This window comes from Cydia splendana, chromosome Z (assembly GCF_910591565.1).
Source record: "Cydia splendana chromosome Z, ilCydSple1.2, whole genome shotgun sequence".
Taxonomy (NCBI): Eukaryota; Metazoa; Arthropoda; class Insecta; order Lepidoptera; family Tortricidae; genus Cydia; species Cydia splendana.
The window spans coordinates 34,617,237-34,631,954 of NC_085987.1; the positions used below are offsets into that span (position 1 = coordinate 34,617,237).

Genomic DNA, 14,718 nt, shown 5'->3' on the forward strand with positions numbered 1-14,718 from the left:
CTCTATCTACTACATTCCAGTTTTTTAGTAGATACTAACCAATTTTTTACGAAAATCTAGTTTTGATAAAAGTATCTATAAGGATTTAAATGGAAGGAACTCCTCAAATCTTATCTTAGGCAAATCAAGCATTTGTATTTAAATTGAAACTAAATGGGGACTTAAAGTACCTTTTTCAAACCTCATGATAACTTTAATAATAAATGAAATATTGATTAGAAAATTTATAGTTTATTAGTACTTAGGTATCCACTTAGATTGCATAGAGGCCTGAGTTGATATGTCAAAGCATATAAGTTTTTTATAACTTATAAATGTCAAAAGTGCTGCTAATGTTTTACAGGGTACTTATATGAGAATTTAGGTCACATTTACATACACATTTGCAGACGCACCACCGCTATTTGATGGTCGTCCAGAAATCATGTGATTATATTTGGCCTATTTTTAACCCAATACCCCCCCCCCCCCCCCCTGGTGATATTTGGTGATTTTAACGCTCTGATTTTAAATTTTTATTGGGTAAATACGCATATAAACTACAGCGGATTATTTAATCTGAATTAAATTGCAAATAAAGAACTCTTAAAGGACAAATACAGGACTACCAATGCAAATAAAGCTCTAGCAACCATTCTCACCATCAGAAACAACTGTATGTTGGTCTGCTCCAGATTTTCCTTGCCCTACCTCTCTACTTCTCTCTCTCATCTCTTTATAATTAACTTATTGTAGTTAAGCATTTATTTGGAAATTCAACAAACTTACCTGTGAGTTAAGTTCTATTTCAATTATATTAGCTGCACAAATTTCGAAATGATGTAAACTATATAGTAGTAATTACCATGAAGCCTTCAACCAAACTTCATAGTAACTCCTACTACATAGTTGTTATAAATCATTTCGATTTTGTGCAGTGTAATAATAATAGACAGTTACCTATAGTTGTTTCTAATACAGAAATGTATGTGTTTCTAATACAGTAGAAGAGTCCATAGCTACAAAACTAATGAATACAATTTTATTTGTTTGTCTTGCAGTAAACCTAATTTGTAATGTAACTATATGATTACGAATTATTGATAAAATGTATTTATTTATAAGCATCCGTCATAGCCATACTGAAAACAGGTATAATGTATTGAGACAATAGTAACCGGACCACCTCTTCAAGACAATGTTGGGGTAGTGGAGACAAGCCATAAAGAAAACAAGTAATGTGAGTATCTGAGTATGATGCAGTAAGTGATAGAAGTTGAGAAGAAGGTAAATGTGTTGTTTTCAAGCAAAAGGTACCACTTTGTTGCTTACCATGAGGACGATTTTTGCTTGTATCTTTGTATGAATAACTTGTCAAAGTTTCTTATGGCAAGCGACAAAGAGTTACCTTTAATTTGGTTAAAAATGACACAAATAATAATAGTATGTTGGGGTAGTGGAGACAAGCCATAAAGAAAACAAGTAATGTGAGTATCTGAGTATGATGCAGTAAGTGATAGAAGTTGAGAAGAAGGTAAATAAATGTGTTGTTTTCAAGCAAAAAGTACCACTTTGTCGCTTACCATAAAGACTATTTTTGCTTGTATCTTTGTATGAATAACTTGTCAAAGCGTCCTTATGGCAAGCGACAAAGTGTTACCTTTAATTTGCTTAAAAATGACACAAATAATAATAGTAAGTATAGGTTTCCTACACTGTTCACTTTTTCTACAATTGTCCGAATGCCTGCTGCGACCGGTTCATGGGTGTTTAATGTTGCACCTGTGAACAGGTTCCAGCAGGCATTCTACATGACATTAAAGCTCTCCAAGGGGCCTATATGTGTTGGATCTATATCCCCATGCAAGCCTATCAAAATACCGGGATTTATAGGCCCATGAAATCCAAGGAGATACAAAGTAAGTATAGTAAGGTGCATTGGGGTAACTTTGAAAGCAGTGTAATATTGAAATTGGCAAATATCTACTAAACTAGAAGCACAGCATACTGTAGCAACAATAAGCAATATACCTTGGTAAGTTGCAATAGCGTAAGTGTTGCTAAAACATGCCGTGATAATGATAATATCACATTTTAAAAATTACCCCGCTTTTGAAGCAATACACCCACAATACACCTTACAAAGATTAGTAATAAATAATAACCTATACTACTTATTATTATAAATTAGTTTCTTAAAAAGTGTAAGAATAATATTATGATTTTGTATGTCATTACTTCAGAAGTTGTAGTAGTAGTAGTAGTAGTAGTAGTAAAATACTTTATTGTACAAAAAGAAACATAAAACATGAAAGAACACACATCATTAGTACAAAGGCGAACTTATCCCTTTCAGGGATCTCTTCCAGTTAACCCTTGAGCAATTGAGGGAGAATTGGAGAACGGTAGACATAAAAGCTGTACTAAACGGCATAAAGATAAAATATTTAATATCCTACAAGATAGGTAAACCTATATCCTACTATAATTATGTATATACAAAGTATGGGATATGAAATATAACAAACATGCAAACAGCTATATATATTTAAAATATATAATACATATAATACATTACATATGATATAATACATATATACTAAAACTACCTAACCGCATACATCTTTTAGATTGAAGTTCCGTCAGAAAGCCATAACTTTTTTAAATTCGCCTTTAGCGATGCGACCGATTGACACTTTCGAAGAGAAGACGGTAAGGAATTCCATAATTGTTCTATTATTATTATTTAGTTGTTCTGCTGAAACTAGAATATTATCGTCACTAATTCATAGCTGGCTAATAATCGACTGCAACAAATTCACCTCACACGTTTTGTGATGATTTGTTGCATTTACACAGTGAATAAGTAGGGTGTTATATAATCTATATATTCCGATTTACTATTTTATACTAAAATAATAATATTTACCAGCTTAAGCATCTTGTGACTTGCTTTTATAAGTTAACTGAAAATAAATACTCCAATTTACCGCCTATCAATTTTTAGATCTGCTGTCAATGATGTCAATGTCATTGTCATATTTAGGCTTTTACAAACGTCACCGATAACCTCATATATTTGAGGTACATTGCGGCATTTCATCGATCGATTGAATTCGTTGCTCCTACTTAGCCGGCAATTATCTAAAATGCATGCCGTTTATGCATTTATTGTAAGGTCTATAGAGGCCTTCGGTCATCAAACTACAAAAGTCCGAATTGCACGATTGATCTGGTTACAATTTAAATGGCCAAGTTAAGGATTCAATACAAAAGCTCTATGTATAATATAGACGGTCAAGCAAATCTTGTCAATTCCATTTTATTTCATTTCTTCTATTTTATGTCGTGTTAATAATAAAATATTAAAATAAAATATTATTAGCAATATTACTAAATATTAGGCCAAGCGCGCACCACGACTTTTTGTCGCGCGATAATTTAGTCGCAGAAATGTAACGTATGTGTTTATATGGCAGTGCGCGCATATGCGACAAAAAAATCGCAGCGATTTTAAAATTGTGATTTGTCACATTTTTCCGCGACTGCTCGCGACGCGATTGTCGCAAAGTGAATTGCAGCATACGGAGTTGTATGGCCCTGCGCGCACTGCGATAGTAAAATCGCACCCTGGACCATGGTATAATAATATACTCCGCCTGGTACTCCATTCCCGTCTTTTCTAGGTCACCTAACTGACACGGGCCTACGTCATCATGCGACAGCGCTATATGATAATATGCGATAGCGCTATATATAGCGGCCATGTTGTTGTGACGTAGGCCCGTGTCACTCTGGGAATGGAAGACCATGTTTTATTAGACTATGCCCTGGACCTCAGTCGGCACTTCGCTCTCCAAGCCTCAACATGTCGGAACCTGCTTTTCCGATGGAATCTCAAGACGAGACGCTAGATGTTGACCATTTAATTATGGAAATAGAAGGAGATCACCTTTGTGGTATAAATACTCAAAGTTATACGGCGATCGCATATTAAAGACACGTTTCATGACAAACGACTGCTACGAAATCCATGTTGAGAATGAACAAATCGTCGACTTTTTCATCGCAGTGCGCGCAGTGAATTTTCTGCGATATAATACAGCGCGATTCTAAAATCGTGTCGCAAAAATTAAAATCGTGGTGCGCGCTTGGCCTTAATAATATTTATTTTAAACCACAGACGCAGTTAAGAACTAACTTATCTTTTTAACTCTCTGTTACAAAATAGTTAACATCAACATAATAATTACATATTATTACTCAAAATTAATATTACAATTATATTAAGGAAGGAAGGAATAAAAATAATGTTGTAATTTCGTTTATGGATGAAATAATATGAATCCATGGACATAATTTAAAAAAAATGCTACTAGTGTTGTATAGATGTTTTATCGACACGCGTTCAGCAGCCAAGCGTAAGTAGTTTTTTTAGTAGGTTTAAGGTTATACTGTATTTATTATATTTTTAAATTATGAAATGGGTCTATTGACTGAATCATTAATTCAAATAAGTAACATAAAACATTTAGAGGCATTAGGATAGATTAAAGGCCTGTCCAGACGAGAACAATTTTTCGCCAATCTGATTAAATTGTCCGATCAAATCAGGTGGCGCGAACGCAAACGCCAATTTATTTGGCCACTTTCACCAATTTTAAATTTGTGGTGATATTTGTGCGCTATAAATTAAAAAAAATGCCCCCAAACGCGAATACTAGCGTCACAAATTAGTATCCTTACGTCCGCACCCCATTTTATCGGTAATATCGCTCATAATCGGTGGTTGAATTCGGCGAGCCAAATTGGCGTTTGCGTCCGCATGGCCTGAATTGATCGGACAATTTAATCAGATTGGCGAAAAATTGTCCCCGTCTGGACACGCCTTAAGATAAAATGTCGCTCACTATGCAGTATTGTATAGTCTAATAAAACATGGTCTTCTCTTCCCAGAGTGACACAAGCCCACGTCACAATAACATTGCCCCGTTATATAGCGCTATCGCATATTATCATATAGCGCTGTCGCATGATGACGTAGGCTTGTGTCAGTCACGTGACCACGAAAAGACGGGAAGAGAGTACCAGGCGGAGTATATTATTATACCATGTGAACTAAGATACTATATAAATTTTCATATGCCATTAACTTAAGATATCGAGCGGATGTATTATTGTAACAAAACAGTGTGTAATGCCTCATGATACTATAATTAATTATATCCAGGCATCTTAACATAAAACATTATAGTAGTGTGACCCCTTTAATATTAACTACAATATTTAATATAAAAATATCGACAGTCGATAATAAATAATAACTTATTTCGTGTCACTATTGCGCGCGTCCCTAAATTCTCTCTATATTTGTCTTGTCACGATCGAAGAGCAGAACAGTTAACATCGAGGAGAGGTCGTGGAGGATTTTTACCATCTAGCCACCATCGCCGTTCGCCAATTACACCATGGCTGATACCGAAAAGGCGCCGCAGCCGCAGCCCCAAACACAACAGCAACAAGACCCATCAACCCAGCCGCAACAAGCTAAAGCGGCCAAACAAAAGCAGGTCATTGGTAAGTGCCGCTACGCCATCTTAGTTTTCGGGTGCCCGGCATTATGTTATCGAAAGCACATGGCCGCTAAAGTGTAAAATTCATTATTTTCGTGTTTATTTCGTTTTAAGTAGCAATTTTAAAGCGTGTTTACATTCGCTAACATTAAATGTAGTGTTTTGGTTGTCTAAATTACTCATTTGGACAAGTAGAAGCCTTATTGATCGAATGTTGACCCCGGCGCACTCGCGTGGGTACCTAGTGCATCGCGACGCAGGCTAAATCAATACCGGAGATGCGTCTCATTGCTCCGCCGCAGATGAATTCGTGTCAGGAGAGAAAGAACCTAATTTTGACTACCTGTGCGGGTATTTCGACTGTTCAATGCTCGAATATCAAATCGGATTCCAACTAGCAAGACTGATGCGTCGAAGGTTGTTTACTTTATTATTTCACAAATTAATTTCAAGTGCATTCTTCTATTACTGTATCATAGGCAAGTGTTAGGCATTAATTGTGTATAAACAAACTTGTTTGTTTGCTTAATCAATAAGATAATTTGTTGCTGTGACACCACAAATATGCTCAAGGAAATATATTTCTAGAGATAAAGAGACCTTGATTCCTGATGCAAGGATGGTATGGTCTTCATTTCAAATGAATATGTTGGATTATTACCAAGTTTTTTGGTTATACGATATGATTTATTTAAACAGAAATACCCTATTTATTTTCATACTATGATAGAGACACTATAACATGTAAGGTATATTAAAATAATTAGAATAACTGGCCACATTGTCAACCAAAGGGAATTTATTATCAGTAGTCAACTAGTCAACAAGGTTATAGATGCAAGTCTGACCCAACCTTAACTAACAATGTAGGACCTTTTGACTGAAATGTAATTTTTTTAATGGGATTTGTTCATTGAAGTATTTTACATAGGTATGGCGCCAGTATAAGTTTACCTGTCAATCCCTAGAATTGTGTCAAGTCCTTGTTATTTCCCGATTCGCCAGGTTCTTGCTTTGTCGGATTTTATGTTTAGTCAGATTATGAGTACTAAAGTAAATCTGACAAAACAGGAATAAGGTGAATCGAGAATGAATCCAATCCATCCTGTTTATATAGGGTGAAAAAGAATGATTTAAGTCTTTATTTTAATTAATTTAAAAAAAACTGATTGATAATTTTTTATTCACAGCTGAAAAAGTATCCGGCACCGTCAAATGGTTCAACGTCAAGAGTGGATATGGATTTATCAACAGGTAATAGTAATATGCAGTCTCATTCCTATTCTTATAATATTTGTTGTATCGAGTTGCAAGTTTAAAGCCATTCATTGACCACCGACTAACAAACCTTATGACTGTAAGGTGTGAATTATACACAGACAGTGTAAGGTGAAGGTGCAGCGCAGGCTTTGGCAAATCAATTTGGTATTAATTTGTTTGTGTCTAATCACTGTGGAATGTGCTCACGTTTAACGTGTAATCCCGTTGCACTCCTAATTCTTCTACATGTTGACAAAATTTATAAAAAGATATATTTATTTCAGGAATGACACCAAGGAGGATGTTTTTGTGCATCAAACTGCAATTGCCCGGAACAACCCACGCAAAGCTGTGCGCTCGGTCGGAGACGGCGAGGCAGTGGAGTTTGCCGTGGTCGCCGGGGAAAAAGGCTATGAAGCAGCTGGAGTCACTGGTCCCGGCGGCGAGCCAGTAAAGGGCTCGCCCTACGCAGCTGACAAGCGCCGCGGTTTCCATCGCCAGTTAGTATTATTTGTGGCAAAGTTTAGTAAATTGCTCTAAAATGTATATATTATGCTTATTGATAACTGCATGTGGTGACAGGAGTTATACATATATATTAATTTTAATTTTTTTTCTAGGTATTACCCCCGTCAAAGCGGCGGACGTGGCGGTGAAGGCGCTCCACGCAGAGGTGGCATGGGACGCCGCGGACCCCCGCCCACCCAGGGGGGCGCCCAAGGGGATGAGGGGCAGGAGGGAGGCAGTGCACCGCCTCAGCGTAGGTAAGTTATAAGTCCCAACAAACTAATGTAATGTAGTAATTGAAACTTGTTAGTGTGATGTCAAATCACAACATGATTGAAATTTGAATCTCATTGCAGTTACTTCCGTCGTAACTTCCGCGGCGGACGTCGTGGAGGTGGGCCAGGACCCATGAACCGCGGCGGAGGCGGCTTCCGCCGCATGCGCCCGCGCAACAACTACCAGGGCCAGGGCCCGGCTGGCGGTCAGCCGCGACAGAACGGCCAGGAGGGCGAGGCCCCCGCCACTACGTCATCCCCGCAGCCGCAGCCGACTCAACAGGCCAAGCCCAAGACCACCAAACCTGCGGGCACTACCATTGAGACTACCACCAATGAGAGCCAGGCCTAAACACCCGGCATCTTGGTGTGGCACAACCCCTTGTAGTGCATGTTAATTCTAGCTGTGCCACACTCCATCACATTTACTGTCTGTTCAACCAGTGTTGTTTCAATGTTGTATCAGGCTCTGAGATATGAGATCTTCGTAATTATAACAACAATTTATCTTTCATTCATTATTGGTGGGGAGGTACAATAAAAAAGAACTGCAAGTATCATGGATTTAAGATGTGATATTTTATTATTAAAAAATAATTTATTGTTCTAACCTTTTTAAATTTTGCATTTTTTACTTGCAGTATTTTTTCTTTGTGTATATTAATGTATTTCTGATTTTAAATCAAATCTATGAAGAGGAAAAATTTGTGCAATTAACGTTTGATATTGTAAGGGATATGCAGGTCCAGTGCCCCAATTAAATTGAGTAATGTGAGAAACTTTTGTTTCAAGTTTTATTTTGTGCTGCATGTTACGAAATTATTTTTATTTTAATTAGAAGTACTGTACCCACTTGGAAGATTAAAAACTTCTTTATACCTGTGTGAAACATATTTCATTTCAACATCAGTCAGCAGCTATGCAACCCTTTTTTTCATCATCACGTTCGACGTGTTGCCTCCCTGTCACACTTACGTACTAGTTTAAAAAAACGACAGAGAGGTTCGCGGTAGGCTCTGATTTACATACGGGCACTCCACCGCGAACGATTAACCCTTTACCAGGCTTACAGTTCAAAAATGACAGTCGGAAATAGAACAATACGTTTGAAGTGCCGTACGTGGGAAATATAGCCCTTAGCCTGGTATAGGGTTAAAACGGTTCCGCTATGTCATGGCGTCGCACACTACGTTTACACGCACTTCGCTCTCATTTCCGATTATGCTCGCTATGAAACTGTTGGCAGTGGAAGGCAAATAACTGAAATAGATTATTTACATAAAATAGTTATTTGTACAACAAGAGATCAAAGTTTGATATTTCTTCAAGTGCTTATTTTGAGTCCCGTGCAAGCGAAAGACTCTATAATAGATTCACGAGCATAGCGAGTGAATCTAATTTAGAATCTTAAGCGTAGTAAGGGACTCAAAAGCGCACGAGATGTAAATAACTTTGATCTCGTGTAGTACACAAAAATTTTCACCTGAGCAGTGAGAACATACGAGGGGCGTTCAAAATATTCTCGGTATTGATATCTTACAACCTCTTCTTAAATTTCTTTCGTTACTGGCCGCTAAGGTTTATTCATTGACATTAAAAAAATATATAATTGGAACCGAGATGTTCTTTTGTTTTTCTGCAATTGCTGAACAAACATGAGCATCATGTGCGAATTGACAATGTTAACTAAATTAGAACATCAATGCGTCATAAGATTCTCGACAAAACAGGGTAAAAATCAAAAAACCATGAAAGAGGAAATGGATTGTGTTTACCGTGAGTCTGCTCCTTCTTTATCTACCATTCAAAAGTGGTCAAGCGAATTTAAACGTGGAAGGGAGAGTATTGAAGATGACCCTAGACCTGGTCGGCCTGTAGTAGCTACTTCACAAGAAAATATTGATAAAGTGGAAAAACTTATATTGGAAGATGGTCGAGTGAAGGTAAAATCTATAGCTCAAGTAACCAATCTTTCTATTGGTATCGTACATGATATTATCCATGACCATCTTAATATGTCAAAAGTAAGTGCAAGATGGGTTCCGCGAATGCTGACTCGGCTTCAAAAAGACATGCGTGTAGCGTGTTGTTCCGATGTTATTGACCTGTGCGGTGAAAATCCTAATGAGGTGCTGCAAAGAATAGTTACTGGAGATGAAACCTGGGTTCATCATTATGACCCAGAGAGTAAACAAGAGTCCATGCAGTGGCACATTAAGGGTTCAGCTCATCCCAAAAAGTTCAAGGTCGTCCCTTCAGCTGGCAAGGTCATGGCCACGATATTTTGGGATTGTAAAGGAATATTACTAATCGATTATAAAGAAAAAGGTGTAAATATCACACGACAGTACTACGCTAACATTCTACGTCAATTAAAGGATGCAATCAAAGAAAAGAGGCGAGGAAAGTTAACCAAAGGTGTTCTGCTTCTGTGTGACAACGCCCCCGTCCATACTGCTCATATTGCCAAGGCAGCTATTGTTGAATGTGGGTTTGAAACTGTTACTCACCCACCGTATAGTCCGGACTTAGCCCCCAGCGACTTCTTTTTGTTCCCCAATCTTAAAAAGGATCTGCGTGGAATTTTTTTTTCTGACGATGAAGCATTGAAGGCTGCAGTGGAGGAGCATTTTTACACCAAAGATAAAAAATATTTTTATGAGGGATTAAAAAAAAATAATTGATCGATCTTTTAAGGGGATTAACATAGGGGGGGAGTATATTGAAAAATAAAAATATCAAACTTTTCGTACTTGTTTGTTTTCATTCTCATACCGAGAATATTTTGAACACCCCTCGTACCTATTAGACAACTTGAAAAATTATATTTCACAAGTAGCGAATAATATTTTTTAAGAAAAATAAACAGACTTCTATGGGTCCCGGTGAAAGATTATTGTAGATGGTGCGCCCACTTTTGTTCGGTTCTATGAGGATCGCAGTTCAAACCTAACCTAACCCATTTAACGGCGCATGCGGTGCGGTGTACGGGGATTTGAGCGGGAGGGGTTCGGCATCATCATACTTTATACCTACATTTTATGGTAGGTAATAGTAGTTTTCCGGGTCTGAGTCCTAGTCCGGGTCCGAGTCCGGGTCAAAATCAATATTCGAAATCACCAAACGTGTACCATGCGTCGTTGAAGAGTTCTGTTCTGATCATCATCAGCAGTTCCACTTCATCAAATGCGACAGTTTTTAATGTTAATGCTTTATTTTATGATGAAAATACAGAAAATTCTATACGTATGCCTTTAAGATTTGAGGAGTTCCCTCGATTCCGGATCCCATGTTCAAAACTTGAGCTTGACATAAATATGGCTTAAAAACCCAACTAGCGTAACAAACATAACGAAGAGGAAAAATCGCCAAACGCGAGCTATGCGTCGTTAAAGAGTTTCCTGGTCATCATCAGCAGTTCCACTTCCTCAAATGTCACTTTTTTGAATGTATATGCTTGATTTGTTGAACAACGATCGCTATATGTATGCCTTTAAGATTTGAGGAGTTCCCTCGATTCCTTATGGATCCCATCATCAGAACTCGAGCTTGACAGAAATGTGGCTTAAAAACTAAACTTGCTTAACAAACATAACGAAGAGGACAAATCGCCAAACGTGAACTATGGGTCGTTGAAGAGTTCTGTTCTGATCATCATCAGCAGTTCCACGTCATAAAATGCGACAGTTTTTAATGAAAATGCTTGATTTTCTGATGATAATACAAAAATCTCTATACGCATGCCTTTAAGATTTGAGGAGTTCCCTCGATTCCTCATGGATCCCATCATCAGACCTCGAGCTTGACAAAAATGTGGCTTAAAAACTTAACTTGCTTAACAAACATAACGAAGAGGACAAATCGCCAAACGTGAACTATTATGCGTCGTTGAAGAGTTCCATTCTGATCATTATCAGCAGTTCCACTTCATCAAATGTCACGTTTTTCAATGTTTATGCTTGATTTGTTGATAAAAACACAAAAATCACTACATGTATGCCTTTAAGATTTGAGGAGTTCCCTCTATTCCTCATGGATCCCATCATCAGAACTGGGTTTTGATAAAAATGGGACCAATCTGTATGCACATACATACAATCAAAAAGAATTTTCAAAATCGGTCCAGTAATGACGGAGATATGGAGTAACAAACATAAAAAATAAAAATAAAAAACATACAAGCGAATTGATAACCTCCTTCTTTGAGATTTGGAAGTCGGTTAAAAAAATAAAATATAGTTTTGCAAGCCGTTACCGAAAGTGGTAAAAGGCGGCAAAATAAAGAAATTTAGGCGCAAAGGGTCGGCCTTCCATACGAAATTTGAATTTCGCGCTTATTTCTACTGACAAAGTGGGTTTGTCAGAGTATAAATATGAAAAATAAGAAATGTTTATTAGCACAAAACATAACATATAACTAAAATTAATTTAGAACATAAATATTTGTGCTAAAAGGTCCTCACTCAGCTTCTTGTCACGTTGTGTATCCTAGGACACACAACGTGACGCTGATTTTCAGTGAGGCCGTAAAAGACTGAGGCCTCATCCGCACGAGCGGTTTTACAACGCGCGTTAAAAAGTGCTCGTTAATATGAGGCCAAAAACAAGGTGGCATTAGTTGCAGCTTCGTATCCGTGCCTTTCAGAGGTGATGAAACCAAGAAAAAAAAGTGCAGACAGGAAATGATCATATTGGATACGATCAAGAGCCTATATCGTTAATAAAGTTGTACTAAGTCACTAAATCTGCATCCGCGTCAGACGCACCAGCAGTTTGGAGCAAATCTTCTTCCTCGCGTTATCCCGGCATTTTGCCACGGCTCATGGGAGCCTGGGGTCCGCTTGACAACTAATCTCAAGAATTGACGTAGGCACTAGTTTTTACAAAAGCGACTCCCATCTGACCTTCCAACCCAGAGGGGAAACTAGGTCTTACTGGGATTAGTCCGGTTTCCTCACGATGTTTTCCTTCACCGAAAAGCAACTGGTAAATATGAAATTATATTTCGTACATATAAGTTCCGAAAAACTCATTGGTACGAGCCGGGGTTTGAACCCGCGACCTCCGGATTGAAAGTCGCACGCTCTTACCGCTAGGTCACCAGCGCCTGGGGCAAATAATATACCTAATACTCGTTTGGGGTATACCAAAACATATTTCAACAATGGATATGTATGCGAGTACACTAGGCCAAATAATTCTTATTCTCTTTTACGAGAAAAAAGGACAGGAATAGGCACTACTTAACTTACACTCTTTTGTACTTAATGCAGAAAATTTACTGGCTCTAGCAACACCAACGCAAATGTCATCGTGCGACTTGTATCCATGGTCATGAAATCATGGAGTTATAAGGAGTGAACTGTCACTTTTTTTGCCATACTAAATTGAATCTTATCACAGAGCCAGAAAGACGTTCGTACCAGTACAGAGAAAACGGTCTACTTAAGATAGCAAAGGTGGGCCGCGGTGTCTCACTCGCACATGTTGCCAATGTTAAAAATATACCATTGTGGTAGTATTTATATCAATATACTACTAAAATTAAATACCTTCTTATATTATTTAAGTGCTATATTCAGAGTACAGTTCTGATATCTTTTAGGACATTTGTAAATAATTATGATGTCAATATTATTAACTGATTTAACCAAGCATGTGCACAACAATAAAAAACACTAATTTTGATATGGTAGACATTGTAGTAGTAAGTTTGAATATTAATTGGTATCCCTAACCTGATGACATATTTACAAAACACGTGAATGCAAAATTTCTTAAAAATGGTGAAGAAATGTTGCGTTAAAGGTTGTGGGAGTGAAATAATTTCTAAATGTGTAAAATCGTTTCACAAGGAAGCCACAATTATTACATTTTACGATAAAAATACAAGTTAGACATTGTCAAACTCATTAGGGTGACCATGATGTCGGCACGATGAGAACCAGTTTTACCACTTCCTTTATGGTTTTACACAATAGGCCTGTTGCAAGTAACAAAGAATCATGGAAATAATGGTTTCAAAGAAACATATATGTTAATATGATTCTAAAAAATGGCCCAATCTCAGTATAAACTGAAGGATTATTAAGATATTCAATAAAATAAAAGTGCAAAATTCTCCAATCGGCCATTATTACTGAAACGCCAATCAGAAGCGTTCCAAACAGTGACGTCATCAATCCATAACATATTTCTTAGAGCAACATAGACAACCTCATTGACCGAAATCTATACGTCCTCACCAAAGAGTTCGAAAGGTGCAAAAAAAAAAATATTTCGCCACTAAACATTTATTACGTCCAATAAATATTATTACACGATATAAAATAGATATCTATTTGTTATTATTTAAATAAAATGCTAAATAATACGATATTTCAACAACAAACTTTTTTAATTATTTGGCTGAATGGAACTATCATTGCCATGTTGGCTGTCGTAATTAGAAAAAATGAAAAATTAAAAAGTAAAACCGGCGCTCGGTGATTTTCACTCAAAATTTACATGTATCTAAATAATTCATCTTAAACTGCAACCGTGTGAGAGTTTTTGTGTAAAATGAGTTATTGTGATAAATTGTTGTAATGTATTTATCATCCCTAATCGTAATATATGGTGCTGAATTAACAATATCATTCGGATTCAAGGGAAATTCGTAACTGTAAGTATGTAAACAATGTCTACCACCCTACCACCAACTAAATAATGACGTCACAAATGGCATGCGAGGCGTTTTCGCGCGAAGTTTAAACTAGCTATAATAAAATGCAATTATCTATGTTAAGAGCGCTATTACATTTCGGCGTTGAGCGAGTTTAGGTATTTTACGCGCTGCGGCAGGCCGTGCGAGCTCAGTACGCCGATCCCTTCTACCACATTCGCACTACAATGATGGATGAAACATTCTTGATCCTTCGCGAAGCATATTGAAATCAACCATAACAACACTAACTGTACTTAACTTTTAAAGTTCTAAAACTGTTATTTGGTAAGTACGAAAATACTAAATGCAGTGCAAATCTACATAGGGGCTGTTCATAAATTACGTCATCTATTTTTGACGATTTTTGACCCCCCCCACCCCTCAAATCATCCAAAAATCAAGCTTCGGATGAATCTGT

The 14,718-nt window shown here is 37.3% G+C and overlaps 1 protein-coding gene across 1 annotated transcript; it reads left to right on the plus strand.

Annotated features, from left to right (window-relative positions):
• Positions 1-5,333: 5,333 nt before the first annotated feature.
• LOC134805235 (Y-box factor homolog) lies at positions 5,334-8,483 on the plus strand. Its single transcript, XM_063778541.1, has 5 exons — positions 5,334-5,556; positions 6,743-6,806; positions 7,097-7,312; positions 7,433-7,576; positions 7,676-8,483. Exons 1-5 carry the CDS (start codon positions 5,448-5,450, stop codon positions 7,944-7,946), a joined length of 804 nt encoding a protein of 267 aa, XP_063634611.1. The 5' UTR covers positions 5,334-5,447; the 3' UTR covers positions 7,947-8,483.
• Positions 8,484-14,718: the final 6,235 nt, after the last annotated feature.

Bases quoted from the DNA above. Each gene is read 5' to 3' on its own strand.
- LOC134805235 (XM_063778541.1), top strand. From the start codon at position 5,448: ATGGCTGATACCGAAAAGGCGCCGCAGCCGCAGCCCCAAACACAACAG. The intron at 5,557-6,742 runs GTAAGTGCCGCT...TTTTATTCACAG, and splicing joins CAAACAAAAGCAGGTCATTG to CTGAAAAAGTATCCGGCACC. The intron at 6,807-7,096 runs GTAATAGTAATA...TATTTATTTCAG, and splicing joins GGATATGGATTTATCAACAG to GAATGACACCAAGGAGGATG.